At 32.6% G+C, this 19,767-nt stretch overlaps 1 protein-coding gene and 1 long non-coding RNA gene across 7 annotated transcripts; one reads left to right on the top strand and one right to left on the bottom strand.

The window, feature by feature from the left end:
- The first annotated feature begins 5,754 nt into the window (after nt 1-5,754).
- Nucleotides 5,755-19,117, top strand: LOC117573189 (uncharacterized). Its single transcript, XM_034256184.2, has 4 exons — nt 5,755-5,786; nt 14,037-15,102; nt 18,511-18,934; nt 19,003-19,117. Exons 1-4 carry the CDS (start codon nt 5,775-5,777, stop codon nt 19,115-19,117), a joined length of 1,617 nt encoding a protein of 538 aa, XP_034112075.1. The 5' UTR covers nt 5,755-5,774.
- Nucleotides 8,704-13,284, bottom strand: LOC117573190 (uncharacterized). Of its 6 annotated transcripts, none has more exons than XR_004572662.2 (5): nt 12,716-13,284; nt 10,408-10,513; nt 9,355-9,480; nt 9,074-9,277; nt 8,704-8,971 (listed from the first exon to the last, which is right to left on the bottom strand). It is a non-coding gene; the product is annotated as an uncharacterized LOC117573190 (long non-coding RNA). The 6 variants fall into 6 exon arrangements; XR_007955186.1 differs by having other exon boundaries at nt 8,705-8,971; nt 12,604-13,283; XR_007955185.1 differs by having other exon boundaries at nt 8,708-8,971; nt 10,408-10,473; nt 12,604-13,283.
- Nucleotides 19,118-19,767: the final 650 nt, after the last annotated feature.

The following is a 19,767-nucleotide window of genomic DNA, read 5'->3' on the forward strand; positions in this document are numbered from 1 at the left end:
ACTATCATTAAATTATTCTTCATATTTGCAGAACTTGTCGGCCATGTCGCACTTTTTTATTCTATTCGAATCAAATAGACAAATATTTTGCTTTTTTTTTTGTTGAAATCATTAGAGCAGTTTTCGAGAAAATTCAACTTTTGTGATTATTGCGAAAATTACAAATCAATTAAATTTGGCATCATAGCAACGCTTAACATCTGCGAAGCTAGTACAAAGTTAGCGTCGAATTTTTGTTTTGAAGATTTTTCAATATTTTGACTATGTACATCTGTATATATATGTATGTATATACACTTGGCCCTCGCTTAACACGGGGGTTACGTTCCTAAAAATCCTAGTGTTAAGCGAAACATGGATTCAGTACAAAATAAGAGGTTACGTTTGCAAAATTCAAAATGCATAACATTCATATTTTCAAAATTAAAAGTTGGTATTAAATTAAACAAGTAAGAAAGATACCCGCTACCCACTTTTAATAAAGGCAAAATATTGGGGTATCATTTTCAAAATATACCGAAAATACTAGAAAAATACTAAAAATATACCAAGTGGTATGTTTGGTATATCGATATAGTAAACCATTCAAAATATACCAAGTAGGCGTTTTTGCCCATACAAAAGTATTTCTTTAATAACTTCCTCAATTTTTATCTGATCGCAACCAAATTTTCAGGAATCATAAACTCTATAATAATTATTGTATATACCAAAATTCATATTTCTAGCTTTAAAATTAGGCTTGTTTTTCGATTTTTTTTGATTTGCGGGGGCGGAAGTGGGCGTGGCGAAAATTTGAAACAAACTTGATCTGCGTGCAAACATAACAAATGATGTCGAAAATTATAGCTCTATCTCTTATAGTCTCTGAGATCTAGGTGTTCATACGGACAGACGGACGGACGGACATGGCTATATCGTCTCGGCTGTTGACGCTGATCAAGAATATATATACTTTATAGGGTCGGAGATGCATCCTTCTACCTGTTACATACATTTCCTGCCGGCATAAAGTTATAATACCCTATGGGTAGCGGGTATAAAAAGTTGCTTCAGGTATTATCTAACACTAAAGTTTTCCGCTTTGAGTCCGCTCTGGCCTGACTTGTTCAACGCTGGTTCCAGCTATTTGATGCACCTGCGAAATGAACTTGATTTTGCGGGTTAACAAAAGGTAAATTTTCTCAAAAACCGCTGTAAGGATTTCAAAATTGCTACATATCTTCCTTATATCTACGAACGCATAATGCGCGCTATGGGCGACAACAAATTAATAAAAACAAGTAAGAAAGCTACAGTCGAGTGTACTCGACTGTGAGATACCCGCTACCCATTTTGAATAAAAGCAATATATTTTGCGGTATATTTCTCAATATACCAAATATACTACAAAAATACTAAAAAAATATACCAAATGGTATATCGCTACACTCGACTGTAGCTTTCTTACTTGTTTTTTAGAAAACTAACATGCATCATGGAACAAAACTAACAATGTACAGATAAATGTCATCATTCATTGCTAATTTACACTTTTCCCCCTTTACTTAAAGTTTCACAATATTCAGGAACGTTCGAGCTTTATCATAGCGATCTTATCGATATGCGGCTGTGCCAAATAATCGCAAAATATCGCCCTTGTCAGATTGGATTTTCGAAAAAATTACAAATGAAAAAGGACAAAAACTTAGATCAAATAATAAATAAATAAATACATAAACAACGGAGGTTACTTCATATCCTTTTTATATACCGCAATATTTTTATTTTATTCAAAATGGGTAGCGGGTATCTCACAGTCGAGCACACTTGACTGTAATTTTCTTATTTGTTAAAAGAAAAACTTGTAAAATGTAACTATATGGTGGAACGTTTTAAGTCAAAGTGTGATAAATGAAATAAATTATTTTTCATTGAGTCTTAATAATAATGTGGAGCCAATGTGAAGTAGCAATTTCATAGACCATAGTGCATTGGTTGGTTTTGCAGTGTATACGAGTGCAAATACAAATGCAGAAATTCAAGGGCAAGGGATTCTGTGACACTTCTACTTGTTATGTTGATTTCTTTCTTTTTATACCCGGTACGCATAGGTTAGAAGGGTACTATAACATTGTCCCGGCAGAAAATGTATGTAACAGGTAGAACAAAGCATCTCCAACACTATAAAGTGTATATATTCTTAATTAGCCGAGCCGATCTAGCCATGTCCGTCTGTCTGTCTATCCGTATGAAACACTGCATTCTCAGAGACTATAAGAGATAGAGCTATAAATAACAAAAATCTAATATTAAGCGTATTTAGAACTAGAGCTGCGAATTTTGGTATATACAATAACAACTATAGTAATTGTGATTCCTGAAAATTTGGTTGTATCTGATCGCAAGTTATAAAAGAAATACTTTTGTATAGGCAAAAACGCCGACTTACTAGAGGTCTTTGTTGCTTTGGCTGACAATCTGGTATATTATGCCGACTATAGTATATTTTGAATGCGGTACTGTATCGATATACCAATTACCATAATTTCAGTATTTTGTAGTCTTTTTGATATATTTATATTTATTCAAAATAGGTAGCGGGTATCTCACAGTCGAGCACACTCGACTGTAGCTTTCGTACTTTCTGTTGAAAGAAAATTAGTTCGGTAGCTGGCACAAATTCGATTGGACCAAGTAAGTTTCTAGTATACAATTATCAATTAGTAAAGAATAATTTATTAATACTTATGGGAAATGTAAATATTAATGTAATAAATATAATTGAACACGTACAACTAAAATATGTTACCAATCAAAAAAGCAAAGTGTCGACAGATTCTTTCGACTATTTCGACTCTGAATTACAATTACAACTTGGTAACCAAAATAATCGAAACCAATATACACGCAACATACTGACAAAATAATCTATACGTAACGAAGTTCGAATGTTGCTTTGCACCGTTGGGCGCAATCAAGTTTTTTCTGAAGGCCAACAAATGGCAATATATTCGTTTCCTGTTTGAAGTAAAATACAAAAAGGGTTAAGACGCAAAACCAGTTAGGTCATCAAAGTGGCATTATCGGACCAAATAAGAAATAGAGAATACATATGAAAACCAAGAAAATCAGTAAGAAATTTAGAGCAATAATAAGCAAAAATAAAACATATGCATGTATTTTTAATTATCACGACAGTCCCATGATTGGCTTTGTGTTTTCCAATCCGATAGATTTGTATAATTTTGAGTTCGGATTAGAGATGTTTTAACTGGCACCACTTACTGCTAATTAGTTAAAAGTATTAGATAATTTTTATTAAAAGATGGGGTACAGCTCAAATCTAGCAACATCGTGTAATCACCAAAAATCACTTGAAGCAATAGCTTGTAAGTATGCTGAATAGAAAAACAATCAGTGTATAATGACTAATGTTTATAAATGTAATTTATTTTTTATTATAATGATAGAGTTCCACATCACTTTGGTTCACAGATATTTAAGAGAAACATTACAATCTGCAATGTAATGTCAGGCCAACCCGAATACGAATACGTGCATTATGACTGATGATATGCTTTAAAACTCCCTGTATTTTTGTGCAACAATACAAATAAAATACAGTATTTAATGTTTATGACTTAGTGACCGAAAATATTGACTTCAAATTCATTGCGAATTTGAACTTAGGCAGGGTATAGAGTTCAGGAGCGTATCGGAGGTAACTTTCACTTCATCAAATCATTTAGGTATTGATTTTATTTAAACTAGGTACATACGTTTAATTTCCGAACCCTAAATACAGTTGTATGTATATATATAAATATATATTAAAGCGATGCATATGTGTATATATATATATATAATAATAATAATATATATTTATATATATATATATATATGTATATGTGTATGTATGTCTACAACTACCCAAGACCGAACGGAGCGGAGCTGATCACATATTCATCCTCAGCAAGCATCTTGCTGTTGATGGCTGTGGGATGTGGGATGCGAGTCCGACAGTTAGTCAGTTGTATGGCACGATCAGCCTCTGTTCTGTCTGTTGTTTGTCGCAGAATTTTCGTTTTCTGTCGCTGAAGCTACTGCTGCTGCTGTTGCTGTAGTCTGCTTGAATGTGCGTGCCTGTGCTGTGTTTTTCTTTTACCAAGGCAAAAAACGCGTTGCGATTCAATTTAAACCAACGAATAATTGTCACATACCGTACACCCATACATGTGTGTATGTATGGACATGTGTATGTAGTGTACTTATATATTTGTATGTAAGCGGGCATGTACTCTTATGTTTAAACATACATAAACATATGCATTGAGAACACATGACAAAATGTATAAAATAGATTACACCTGAACTGTCCAACTTATATATGTACAATATGTGTATGTACATTGAATATTTAAGCATATCCATAATATGTATATAGTTATATATATATACATAGATGGACATATATGTATATGAATATATGTTTGTATATTATAAACAAGTATACAAAAATATGCGATGTGTGGAAATAATTGTTCTCTAGCAAATAAATGAATCAATGTGTGCTTAATATGGCGTTTGTGTCTACATACAATCGTATGTTTTTATTATACATATGTATGTATGTATATTCTCGAAATTAAAAATTGTCATTTTTTACATTGGTATGGTATACGTATATATTTATGTACTTACATACATATTATATCAAGTACTTTGTACACTTATGTATGTATGTACATTATGGGTACTACCCATATACATATGTATGTACATATTTTAAATAGACTTATAACTTTAATAAATACATACATACATACATATGTACATATGTAAGAGTAATGAGTGTAATGCACAACCATTTGTATTCAAGAAATGCTGCACTTCCAGAATTGAACTGAAGTTCAAGAGCACAAAAATGAATTATAAATGGTTTTAATTGAATACAATAGAGTGCGAGTGACCATTGTGAATGAGTGCACAGTAGTCACATACTTACATTCGTATGTACATAAGGACGTATGGATATGTACATTGACACGTAAATACAAACATGTACGTACAATGTGTATCCATGCAACCTCCATGCATACACAGTGTGTATTACACACACGCTGATATTGCATACACATACATACATACATCATATGTATATAATTGTGCATATTTATAGCATACAATAAAATTAATCGTTTATTCCACGCATCCACTGGCATATTCGAACGTGATGTGTAATATATGTATGTACATATATACATACTGATACATATGTATGTATATACATACTGATACATATGTATGTATAGCATGTGTAGTATTTAATTTTATTATAAAAATTGATCAAAAATAATAAATAACAACAGATAAGTGTCGGGCACATGCATACACACATATGTATGTATGTATGTTGGTACATCCATACATACACATGTATGTATATGCATGTTTCTATAGATCGCTAGATGCAATTTTGACAACGCACATATGTATATATGTATGTACATACATGTGTAAATACAAACAGATGTACCGGTGTTCGAAATAAAAGAACATATTACTATATAATATCAATAAAAATACACAACATATATATCTACATAAATACATATATGTCAACATTCATATGCATGCAGCCCGTTGTATCCATACACAGTACATAACAAATCATACAGTGCTTGTCAATAAGTAACGGATATGTCAACAATTTAAAAACAAAATCAACAACATATTAAATATGTATGCCAATCAATCATTTCTCAATTAAAGCTGCTGAATATTTAACTCGGATGGAATATAGAGTGAGTGTAAAACAATTGAAGCTCCTAATTTTTTAAATTGGATAAAATATTAAGTGAGTCAAATCCTAGACATACATAATTATGTTTTCGGCTAATTACAATAACAATACACTAGTACGAAGAAAAATCCATTTTTATTTTAACAATTGCCGGCAAAACTGTAGTCTAAGTTATGCTAAAAAAAAGTTATGTTTAAAAAAAGTTGTTAAAACATTGTTCTTCCAAACAAAAAAAATAAAAAAAAATCTGTGTAGTAACGAAAATTTGAAGGTTTAAGCATAAACCGCGTTTTGTCAATTTCATAGAATATTGAATTTGGACTAATTCCACAGGAACATATTGGGCGCATTGAAAATCCTTAGTAGTCTCAAAGCTCTTTAATAGTCAGCTTCTATTACGTCGACTCACAAAAACAACCATATTAGTTAAAAACGAAAATTTTAATGATTTAATAATTTTTTTTTTTTATTTTCAAAATAATTTGAACATTTTCTACCATATGTTTTCCCAATCTATAAACTTCGTATTCGTCTAATTTTGCATGCTTTGGTAAACAGATTAGCTTGCATTCTAATTTAATACGTAAATTCTTCAAAGAATGCTCATTCAATGATGAAATTATGGAAATTCGCTTTCTTTTAGCAGAGTGAGGATTTTGTCTAACGATTTGTTGCAGAAGAAACTACCTTATTGATTTGCATTTTGTGAGTAAAATTTTATTACATCATTAAGATTTATTTTTTGCAGAAAAGAATGATTTACCTGTTACCCGTCTGTCCAATGAACACCTAGATATCGGAGACTATAAGAGATAGAACTAAAATTTTTTCGACAGCATTTGTTATGCTTGCACGCAGATCAAGTTTGTTTCAAATTTTTGCCACGCCCATTTCCGCCTCCGCAAATCAAAAAAATCGAATAACAAGCGTAATTTTAAAGCTAGAGCTAGAGCGCATTTTGGTGTATACAATAATAGCTATAGCATTTATGATTTCTGAAAATTTGATTGCGATCAAATAAAAATTGTGGACGTTATTAAAGAAATACTTTTCTATGGGCAAAAACGCCTACTTACTTGGGGTCTTAGTTGCTTTGGCCGAGAATCTGGTATATTGTGCCGTCTATGGTATATTTTGAATGTGGTACTATATCGATATAACAAATATGCCGTTTGGTATATTTTTAGTATATTTGTATTTTGGCGTATTTTGAAAAATTACCGCAATAGTTTGTATAGTAGTTAAAAAAGGAGCCCATCAATTTTTAGCGTGTTAGCCAACACAAGTTTGCATGTACGTATTTACATATACATACATACATACATACATACATACATACATACATACACATATACCAGTCAACTGAGTCCGCAGCTTCAATTGCTTTCATTTTTAATGCAGAGTAAATTCCTTTTATTTTTCTCAAACTAATAAATTTGCTTGTTCACGATACTCTTATTGTTGTCAGAAAATTGCAATGTTCGTTATATTCCTCGGTACATACAAATCAAAAAGGAAAAGTACGAACTTGTTGCTCCAATTCCAATTAAAATGAGTTATACCGATTGGGTATTGTAGATACATATGTTTATTTGCAGTATGCAAAACACAACCAAAGCAAAACGATATATTTATATTTTGTTATTGACATTGGTATTGGAAATAGAGCTCTTGTGCTTTGGAAAAACAAAGTTTTATATACGAGTGCAAGCGAGTGTGCTCGTTGATCGTGTCTGACACAAAGATGCACTCAAATATTAGATTAATTGTTCATCTGCATTGCAAAAGCAGAGAACAGATCTCAACTGATGAGAGAAAACATTTGAAGCATTTGCAGAACAGTTTACGAAAAAAGCTACTTATGATAGTATGCGCGTATACTTTTCACTTTAATTCATTGTAAAGCAATTAACTTCCTATGTACTGCCGTTTGGGCTGCAGTTTGACAGCCACCAGTAACTAGTCAGGACAAAATTATTTAAATACTATATGTATATATGTATGTATACTGAGTCACTGCCGAAAGTGATATTAATTACACAGAGCGATATGTGGGGCCAATGTGTTTGCAATGGCTGGGCGTACTGAGGTTGCCAACATTTTTTTTTTAGTAATGAAGTATATCCTTATGTACATATGTAAATGAATAGATATAGGTCTGAAATATATTTAATTTCGCGCTCACCTTATAAACCGAAGAGTGTGCTCGACTGCGAGATACTATCTACCTATTTTGAATAAATGCAAAATATTGCGGTATTATTTTCAAAATATACCAAAATTATACTATAAATTACTAAAATACCAAATGTTATTTTTGTATATCGATATACCATAGACTGCACAATATTCTCAGCCAAAGCAACTAAGCCCCTAGGAATTAGTCGTTTTTGCCCATACAAAAGTATTTCTTTAATATTTTCGACAATTTTTATGTGATCGCAACCAAATTGTCAGAAATCAAAATTACTATAGTTATTATTGTATGTACCAAAATTCGATGATACGGTTTTTGTCAATTTCTGCGTGCAAACATAAAAAACGCTGTCGAATGAAAATTATTGATCTATCTCTTATAGTCTCTGAGATCTAAATGTTAATACGGACAGGCGGGAAGACAGACAGACGAACATGGATGGAACATATGTAGATCGTCTCCTTCTACCTGTTACATATATTTCCTGCCGGCACAAAGTTATACCCTTCTACCTAGGGGTAGCGGGTATAAAATGAACTAATATACCCAAGGCTAAACTTGGTATATCGATATAGTACTTGTTGATCCGCGTGCAAACGTTACAAGTGCTGTATCTCTGATGGTATAGCTCTATCTCTTATAGTTCCTGGGATCCAGTGTTTCACACGTTAAAGCTCTATCCTTATAGTTATTGATATCCAGACAGACGGACATGGCTGCATCGTATCGTCTGTTGACTCTGATCAAGAATATTATTCTTTATAGGGTCGGAGATGCCTTCTTACACACGAACAAAGTTATAATACCGTTCTACCCTATGGGTAGAGGGTATAAAAATATAAACACCCAAATTATCAATATCAAATTGACCCGACAACAGCAGTCAGCCCAGTTTTGCATATGTAATTATTTATTCTTCTTCGTTTGTATCATATCGCAACCAAATCAGGAATCATCATTGTATGTATGTAAAGTTATTGTTAGATTTTCTTGTATAGAGAAGGAAGGGCGAATGAATAAAATGTGATCAAGAATACATACGTACATACAATTTAGGAAATTAGTTACAATTTAGGAAATTAGTTACATACATTGGACTGTAGAAGACCCTTTGTATTATTTATTTTTAAGTTCGCACCTACAAAGGTAGGTAGATTGGTAGGACCGGCTGCACCTACTAGGGGCAGAGCATAGACCAGTGGTCCGTAGTCGTGCCGGTATGACGTATCTTCTTCTCAGAAGTCGTACAGTATTGATGGATTTTTAGCAAAAGCCGGCAGCAGCCTAGGTGGTAGCTGTAAAACGTCACAAAAATCATTAAGGCACGGCGAATCGACTAGTTAAAATGCCGAGAGTTAGCCTGTAGTCTTACCTTGAAAGCTGTAGGACGTATTTGATTTAGTTAGTGTTTATTGAAGCACACATCAGCCTTGCAGTTTTGCAACAGTTGCTATTGCATCAACTCATGTCCCACTGAAGCACACTTCAATTTCTCTGCCTAGAGATTTCAGACATTAATAGTACAATCTGTTCAACTTAATTGTAGTACATGTACATTGTTTGTATATTAATTCAATCAATTGCTCTCTTTAACTCAATTGTCTCATTGAGTGTGATCCTCGCTTTCCAGTCGCTTTGCTTTATGTCTTAAAAATTATTAAACAAACACCCTAAAAATTTCGACAAATATACACTAGTAAACATATATATTCATATTAGCTTCTTAGATTAAACTGTCATTCATAGCTGCATAATAGCCGTCAACTCGTTTTGTCTTCTAAAAAAAACCCAAAAATAAAGAAATAAGCTGAACACAATTTTTTTTCTCTGTTGGTAATAAGTTTTAAAGGGTTACATGTATGAAAGCTATAGTCCAGTGTAGTTGTTAATTATTACCCATTTTTAGGGATACCTAAGTATTGCAGTATGTTGCAATGAAATAAAATACTGAATATACCGAATTCTATATTTGGTATATCGATCTACTATTAATTTCAAATTACATCGAAGATTACAAAATATAGTAGATTGTCATCTAAAAAGCGCCAAAAGGCATTTTGCAGTCGATTGAAACTGAATAGAACAAGTAAGAAAGCTACAGTCGAGTGTACTCGACTCGAGATACCCGCTACCCATTTTGAATAAAAGAAATATATTTTGCGGTATTTTTCTCAATATATACCAAATATACTGCAAAAATATTAAAATATACCAAATGGTATATTTGGTATATGGCCAAATCCCAGAAACAGTCCACCAGCGACCAATTTTTAAATTTCACATTTTGTAATGTTTCTTTATATGGAACATTAAAGTAGTTATCGAATTTTGAGAATTTAAAGCAAAAAAAGAAATTTCGATCATTATAAATGCAAAAATTTTTATCAAACCCAATTTTCATTATAATTTTCATAATTTTACTTACATTCGTGCTCTGCGCACACCTTCAAATCCCTTTTAAATTCTTCACAATTTTTTGCCTCAGCTTGGGCTCATATACAAATCAAAAGTAAATCACGTTGAAATAATTGCTTAGCACATTTATGAATATAATAAATAATGTTTAGTTTAAATGTTGTCTTATGTTAATGCCAGCGGAAAAAGTGTAGCGTGCGACACAATGGGTATTATTATTATTAAGACCAAATGATCGGTTTTTGTCTTCTAATATTCTTAACTTTCTTTAGGATATTAACTTTCATAGGGTTTATTTTGCAGAATTCGCTAAAAATTGCGTTTGAAATGAAAATTTTGAAACTAACTTCCACTATGTGTAGCGTGCGACACGTCACAATTTTATTAATTATTTCAAAACAGTGACTCCAGTGAAATTGAATCTTATACCCTCCGAAAGTACTCTCAATTCACTCTAAACACATAACAAAAGTTTACGGTAAATCTTTAAAAAACCCCCAAAAAATTGATTTTCATTAGCTAAAATCGTGCGAATGTAGCGTACGACACGTGGGATTTGCCCATACACCGTATTCTAAATATACCATAGACGGCACAAAATACTAGATTGTCAACCAAAGCAACTAAGACCCCTAGTAAGTAGGCGTTTTTGCTCATACAAAAGTATTTCTTTAATAACTTCGACAATTTTTATCTGATTGCAACAAAATTTTCAGGAATCATAACTACTATAGTAGTTATTGTATATACAAAAAAAGCAACTCTAGCTTTAAAATTACGCTTGTTATTCGATTTTTTTGATTTGCAGGGGCGGAAGTGGGCGTGGCAAAAATTTGAAACAAACTTGATCTGCGTGCAAACATAACAAATGCTGTCGAAAAAAAATTATAGCTCTATCTCTTATAGTCTCTGAGATCTAGGTGTTCATACGGACGGACAGGGCTATATCGTCTCGGCTTTTGACGCTGATCAAGAATATATATACTTTATAGGCTCGGAGATGCCTCCTTCTACCTGTTACATACATTTCCTGCCGTCACAAAGTTATAATACCCTTCTACCCTATGGGTAGCGGGTATAATAAAGTATTTGTATTGTTTTTTTAACTTTAATTTTACACTTTACAAGAGTTTCAATTATTTTAGTTTAGTTTTTATCGAGCTTTTTGGTAAAAATGACTTTCTATTTATTCATTTATATAATTAAAAAATAAAAATATTGATTTGTTTTATAACTGTGGAAAATGTAGAGGATTCACATAAGAACTAAAATCTAAGGGGCAATTTCATATACAAATTTTAAAATTAGCATAATTCATAATTACACGCTGGGAAAACAGAATATCAGAAATATTAAACTTTCTTTATGTAAAAATCCCAGTAATACAGAAAGTAATGTCAAATGAAAAAATGTAAATTTCGCGATAGTTCTTCTGGCCGAAATTTCATCTCAATGCCAAAGATGGTCGGGAACGTGTTGTTGACTTGGAACGCTCCCGACGACCATCGACGTCAGCAGATGACTAACACGAAAACACCAAAAGAACTCATTCTCAAAAATCGTCGGTTGATTGTTAAACTCTTACTGATATGATCAGATAAAGATTTCATAAAATTTTTGTCACGGAAGTAAATCCGCCCTCGAACGTCGATAAAAATCCAATAATAATAATAATCCAATAAGTAATTTTGAAGCTAGAGTTGCGAATGGACAATAACAACTATAGTATAGACAATAATATATGTATATAGTATTTATGATTTCTGAGAATTTGATTGCGATGGGATCAAAATTGTATAATATAGCAAAATAGTCCTACTGCAATCGGGACATAGCTGCTTGGCTGACAATCTGGTGCAGTTTGACCTTTATGATATACTAGTCGACCCGGCGAACTTTGTTCCGCCCTTATGAAGTTATTAGTATACCCGCTACACATAGGGTAGAAGGGAAATGTATGTAATAGGTAGAAGGAGGCATCTCCGACCCTATAAAGTATATATCCGTCCGTCCGTCCGTATGAAACACTGTTATGTTTGCAAGCAGAAATTGACAAAAATCGAAAAACAAGCGTAATTTTGAAGCTATCGTCGAATTTTGGTACATACAATAATAACTATAGTAATTTTGGTTCCTGAAAATTTTGTTGCGATCACATAATAATTGTGGAAGAAATACTTTTGTATGGGCAAAAACGCCTACTTACTAGGGTCTGAGTTGCTTTGGCCGACAATCTGGCACATTGTGCCGTTTATGGTATATTTTGAATGGTGTACTACATCGATATTATTTTATTCATTATTATTGTCAATTTTTACATTTTTTCAATTTCCAAGATTTCGCCGATTTGTAATTTTTTTTAATTTCCAAAACTTGGCGATTTTACAATTTTTTTCAATTTTAAAATTTTTTCCGATTTTTCAAAATTTCCACAATTTTTGCCGATTTTTACATTTTTTTAATATCTAAAATTTTGCCGATTTTACAATTTTTTCAATTTTTAAAATTTTGCCAATTTTTACATTTTTTTTTAATTTTCAAAATTTTCCGATTTTGCAATTTTTTCAATTTCCAAAATTTTCCCGATTTTAAAATCTTTTTAATTTCCAAAATTTTGCCGATTTTACAATTTTTTCAATTTCCGAAATTTTTCCGAATTTTACATTTTTTTCATTTTTCCGATTGTTAAAATTGTGCCGATTTTACAATTTTTTCCGCTAAAATTGCTCGCTCACTCAACCATTCATTATTTTATTTATTTTTATTTTATTTTCTTTTCATTATTTAAGATTCGATCGTCTTGCTCGCGGCATTGCTGACTGTAAAATAAATGTAAATGTATAAATACATATTATCGTAATATCGTGTATGATACGTTACGTTCACAGCCTACTTACTGTTATTCATAACTATAAGTGCAGCCATGTCGGTGGAGTAAAATTCGCGCTGTCGAACGGGATAAAAGGTATCCTATAGGAGTCTCTTGGCTCTAAACCTCCTTACCAATTAGAATATCCAGCATACACCTGACCCCATGTCGTATTAGCCTCTTCTTATAAATCTCCCCTTGCTCCGATCGTAGAACTATGCTTGGAATAATGTTTTTGCACAAATAATTAATGGTGAACTCGATTTCTCTGAATTGACTAGCCAAATCAATTTTAAAATTAAGATTAGAAACACATGAAATTTTTTACCAATTTCCCTTCTGCCATTTCCAATTTGGGCCACTTGATGCTGCTGTCGACTGACACTTCACTCCTTCAAGTATATACATACATACATATGTATATTTATAGTCTCTACCCATTGGGTAGAAGGGTATTATAATTTTGGGCCGGTAGAAAATGTATGTAACAGGTAGAAGGAGGCATCTCCGACCCCATAAAGTATATATATTTTGATCAGTGTTAACAGACGATCCATGTCCGTCATTAAAAATATCCTTCCAACGGTTAAATATTGAAGATGTATATTAACTAGTCTCTGGGATCTAGTGTTCAAGCAGAAAGACTGCCAAGCGATCGTGGTTCTAAGTTATGATGCTGAGCAAGAATAAAAATAATTACCCATTATTTCTTATTTATCTATTTAATAACTAAATTTACCTAAAAACATAATCTTTTTCTTTTATTTTAGGCACACAACAGTTCTGTTAACACCATGGCTAACATTGATGTCGCATTTGAATTGACTAAAGATCAAAGAACTAGAAATGACCATTTTTTTGAATTTTCAGTTGATCGTATAATTATTGTGGAAGACTCCAAGTCAAAGTTTTATTTAACAAATTTGTTTCACAATAGTTTTGAAAATCTTCCTTTGAATAACACCTACTGCTATTGCCCCAAAACCGAGCAACAGCTAATCAAAACAAGATGGCGATGCCGTATGCTTATCGCACGGTATATGACTTTGGCTATAATTTTAATGATGTTTATCTTGGCATCTGCACAGAATGAAAATATAGAGACTATCGTTGCTAATTCCAATGTGTTTAATGGAAGTAATTGGAACTCAAATAAAAATCAATTCCATTTTGATACAGATACGCAAAATGATAGTGATGCATTTACTAATTCAAATGCAAATAATAATCAAAATCATAACAGTAACAATGGAAAAATGACTTCAGGGCCCGGTACTCAGGGTGTCACTGTAAGCCGCAATACTTTGATTAATGGTGATACTATTTTGCAGCGGCAATTGAGAGAGAAAACTAAACAAGATAGCTTACAGTCAATTAAAATGCATATCTTAATGCGTTTGAATTTAAAAAAACTGCCAAATATAACGAAACCAATTTCAGTACCACAAAATATAATTGAACATTTTTATAAAAAGTATAATGCATCGCTTTTAAACTCTATAAGGGTACATGAAAAAGCAGAATTGGAAAATTCAGAAAAGCTATTATATGTCGAAAGGAATGGAAACAATACAGAATCAACTGAATCTAAATTGTTATCTTCAAATTGGACAACAAATAGTCAGCATTTTATAAACGATTCCAATTTATTCAGACCCATCACAAATTTGACAACAGATGAAATGCAAAGTGACGATCCCAAACAGTTTGATGACTATAGATATAAACATATTATTGATCTTAATAAGGAAAAAGAAGCGAGCGTGATTGAAAATGATAATGGCGAATATGAGAGTATTTTATCACATACAAACAGCATATATGTATTTCCAGAACGTAAGTATACTTACGTATGTACGTATGTTGACCTTGACCTACTACATATGGCAAAAACGGCATTCAAAGGCAATACAAGCTACTGAATTGCGGGAGCTACCTATTGTTGATTTTTGCGTTGGTTCAAATTTCATTTACTCATAAGTTTCCTAAGCAATATAAAACAAGTAAGAAAGCTAAAGTCGAGAGTACTCGACTGTGAGATACCCGCTACCCATTTTGAATAAAAGATATATTTTGCGGTATTTATCTCAAAATATACCGAATATACTGCAAAAATGCTAAAAATGTAACAAATGGTATATTTGGTATATCGATATAATACCGCATTCAAAATATACCGTAGACGGCACAATATACCAGATTGTCAACCAAAGCAACTAAGACCCCTAAGTAGCCGTTTTTGCCCATACAAAAGTTTTTCTTAATAACTTCGACAATTTTTATATGATCGCAACCAAATTTTCAGGAATCATAACTACTATAGTAATTTTACCAAAATTTGCAACTAACTTTAAAATTACGCATGTTATTCGATTTTTGATTTGCGGGGGCGGAAGGGGGCGTGACAAAAATTTGAAACAAACTTGATCTGCGTGGAAACATAAATGCTGTCGAAATAAAATTATATCTCTTATAGTCTCTGAGATCCAGTGTTTCATACGGACGGACGAACAGACGGACATGGCTAGATCGTCTCGGCTGTTGACGCTGATCAAGAATATATATACTTTATATAGTCGGAGATATCTCCTTCTACCTGTTACATACATTTCCTGCCGGCACAAAGTTATAATACCCTTCTACCCTATGGGTAGCGGGTATAAGCAAGTAAGAACGTAGCAGTCGAGTACGCTCTACTGTGAGATATCCGCTACCAATTTAATAAAAACAAAATACAATTTACAATTTACAAAAATGAAAAAATTTTATAAATCGATGATATAATACCAGAATATACGAAATTGTCTATCAAATTGAAACCCGGTTTTAGCCAAGGGAAACTATAATATTCAAGACTGAATTTAATATGTAACAAAAATCAAAATTTACCTTTAAAATTACGCTTCCTCTTCGATTATGCTTAATGTTAAAAAAAAGTTAAATGAAAATAAAAATATTCTAGATTTCAGCCTATAAGCTTTAGGTAAAATGATAAGCTTCTCCATTCTTAACAAGTAGGCTATCTACACTGACGAGCAAAACTGTAACACGAGTTCATTGTTGCAACTTCAAATCTGTAACTTTTTTTCTAATGCACGCATTTTAAAAATCTTAGTCTTGTTTTATTGGTCATATCATTTACTATTATTAAGCAAAATTGAAAGCCATTGTTTATGAGTTAAACAAAATGACACGCCAACTGTAAAAAAAAGTCAAATGTTACAGTTTTGCACTCACAATGGCAAAGCTTTGGTTTTTAGCTCCAAAGCTAAGTTAACCGCTAATGTTTATTTGTTTACATTTTACTCGCTGAGTTTTGATATTTTAAAGCCTAATGGTAATTGAATTTGTAATGGCTAGTGAAAAAAAATAAGATCATTCTTGATTTACTAGAAGCTAGTGAATCTGTCCGAAAAGTGGCTAAAAAATTCGGTGTTAGCCATATGACGGTGCAGCGACTAAAAAAACACAGTCTAGGAAACAGAAATTTTAATTTATGAAGTTGGCCACCACAATCTCCCGATATAAATCCGATTGAAAACTTGTGGAGATACGTGAAATCGCAGCTGACGAAATATGCAGTTCCTCCAAGTGGAATGAAGGAGTTGTGGGAACGGACACAGGACGTATGGAATGCTATTCCCCCCCAAATGGTACAACGGTATACCCAAAATATGCCCGATCGCATAGAAGAGTTGGAAAAGTCCAAGGGGATGTGGACTCATTATTAAAAAATCATTAATAAAAATATTTCTTAAAAAAAAAACCAGAGTGCAAAACCGTAACATTTGACTTTTTTTACAGTTTGGCGTGTCATTTTCATTAACTGAAAACAAATGGCTTTCAATTTTGCTTAATAATAGTGAATGATGTAACCAATAAAACAAGACTAAGATTTTTAAAATGCGTGCATTAAACAAAAAGTTACAGACCTTTGAAGTTGCAACAATGAACTCATGTTACAGTTTTGCTCGTCAGTGTATTTTCAATAAAAGCATAACATTGTGGTATTACTTTAAAATATACAAAATAAATAATTACCAAATGTTATATTTGGTATATTATACTATTACATACATATATCACATCGAACAAGATATACCTGATTGTCAACCAAGGCAACTGCCGCATCCCGTTTATACCATATCAAGTTTTTGATAAATAACTTTAACAATTTTTATTTGGATACAAATAAACCAAATCAAAAATCATAAAGACTGAAGTTATTATTGTTCGTACCAAAAAGCATAACTCTATCTTTGCTTGATTCTATTTGATTTGTGGGGGCAGAGGTGGGCGAGAGAAATATCTGTATCATTGCCTTTTCGTCTATGGTGTTGGAGTTGGTCAAGAATATGTACACTTTATAATGTCGGAGATGCTTTCTTTTGCCTCTTACATGCATTTTCTATAAAATCTAAATTTTAATACGCCTTTCTGTACCGGGTATAACAAGTAAGAAAGCTACAGTCGAGCACACTCGACTGTGAGATACCCGCATTTTTAATAAGGGCAAAATATTGCGGTATCATTTTCAAAATATACCGAATATACTGCAAAAATACTAAAAATATACCAAATGATATGTTTGGTATATCGATATAGTACACCATTCAAAATATACCATAAACGGCACAATGTGCCAGATTGTCGGCCAAAGCAACTCAGACCCTAGTAAGTAGGCGTTTTTGACCATACAAAAGTATTTCTTTAATAACTTCCACAATTTTTATCTGATCGTAACCAGAAAATTTCAGAAATCATAACTACTATAGTATTTATTGTATATACCAAAACTCGCAACTCTAGCTTTAAAATTACGCTTGTCATTCCATTTTTTTGATTTGCGGTGGCGGAAGTGGGCGTGGCAAAAATTTGAAACAAACTTGATCTGCGTGCAAACATAACAAATGCTGTCGAAAAAAAATTATAGCTATCTCTTATAGTCTCTGAGATCCAGTGTTTCATACGGACAGACAGATAGATAGACAGACACACAGACGGACATGGCTATATCGTCTCGGCTGTTGACGCTGATAAAAAAAATATATATTTTTTTATTAACTCCTCCGAACTTATAAATTTTTATGAGAATGCAGTGCAAATATTTATTTTATTTCAATAGTGGTATGGGATATCTAACAGTAGAGTTGCCTTATCTGTAAGTTTCTTACATGTACATACATATTTCCTATTAATACGTTTTAATGTTCATGTTTTTATTACTTTATTTATTTGGCTAAGAATCCCATACACGACATAACCGAAAAGCCGACGTACTCCGGTTTAAATTTGATAGCTATACGGAAGTATCGTATGTGAAATTGCATTTATATCTGCGTGGATTGGACTGGATAAAGGCGAATATACCGAACATTATCGATGGATTTGACGATAACTTTGAAGATAACGAAATTGTTGTGGATGTACATCGTGCCATACGCCATGTGAATAGCACACATAAAGTGAAAATGTTTGAGTTTCGTCACAAAATTCCAGTCGGATTTGGTCAATGGATCAGTGTTGACCTAAAACCCTTGTTCATAACAGGAGAGGATACAATGTTTAATCCTACCAGGACGAATAAAACTCAAGAAATCGTCATCAAAGGCGTTGAGCCATGGATGAAACCCTTAGTCGTCACTACGGATAACACTTCAAAAAATCCGTTGGTATACGCGCATACATAATAATATTTAGTAGTAACATTTACGAAGTTTGATTTTATTTTTGTAGACTGTCCACATTGAAATTGGTTCACAGAAAAAGCACCGCCGAAAAAGAAGCGTTTTTATGGACTGCACTGAAAGTGATCACGATATGCGGTGTTGTCGTTATCCACTCAAAGTGAATTTCACGAGTTTCGGTTGGCACTTTGTGGTGGCACCCACATCTTTTGATGCATATTTTTGTAGCGGTGACTGTCGTGTGGGTTATTTGGAGCAATATCCACATACACATTTAGCAGCGCTAACGACATCGGCTACGCCATGTTGCTCTCCGACGAAAATGAGTTCGTTGAGCTTGTTATATTTTGATGACAACCATAATCTGGTGTTGAGTGTTATACCAAATATGTCCGTCGAGGGATGCAGCTGCTCGTAGCCGATTGGGATAAACGGAACCTAGTAAACAACTTTTTATAAAAAAAACTTAGAAAATAAACAAAGAATGTATAAACTATCCATTCATTGTAGATGCATAAGCAATATACATATTTGGGTTTATTTTTAAAGGAATCTCACTAACATTAGTTGTGAAACATATGTACATACATACATACATATATAACAAGATTTTATTGTATAAAGTTTATACCAAATTGAAATGCTTCTAACAGCTGTTTAGGTGTAACAAAAAACATTTTCAAACAAGAATATCACCGGAAATATGAATAAGTCAACCGAATATAAGTAATTTAAAAAGTAATGCGGCAATGGTGAAATAAAAAGTATATGTATGTTCATATATATATGTATGTACATATACTTTTTATTACGG

Source organism: Drosophila albomicans, chromosome 4, assembly GCF_009650485.2.
Source record: "Drosophila albomicans strain 15112-1751.03 chromosome 4, ASM965048v2, whole genome shotgun sequence".
NCBI classification, from domain to species: domain Eukaryota; kingdom Metazoa; phylum Arthropoda; class Insecta; order Diptera; family Drosophilidae; genus Drosophila; species Drosophila albomicans.

What these genes read in the sequence shown, in the direction of transcription:
- LOC117573189 (XM_034256184.2), top strand. An exon ending in CATATATGTATTTCCAGAAC is followed by an intron (nt 15,103 to 18,510) that starts GTAAGTATACTT and finishes TATTTGGCTAAG; the next exon opens with AATCCCATACACGACATAAC. An exon ending in GATAACACTTCAAAAAATCC is followed by an intron (nt 18,935 to 19,002) that starts GTTGGTATACGC and finishes TTATTTTTGTAG; the next exon opens with ACTGTCCACATTGAAATTGG.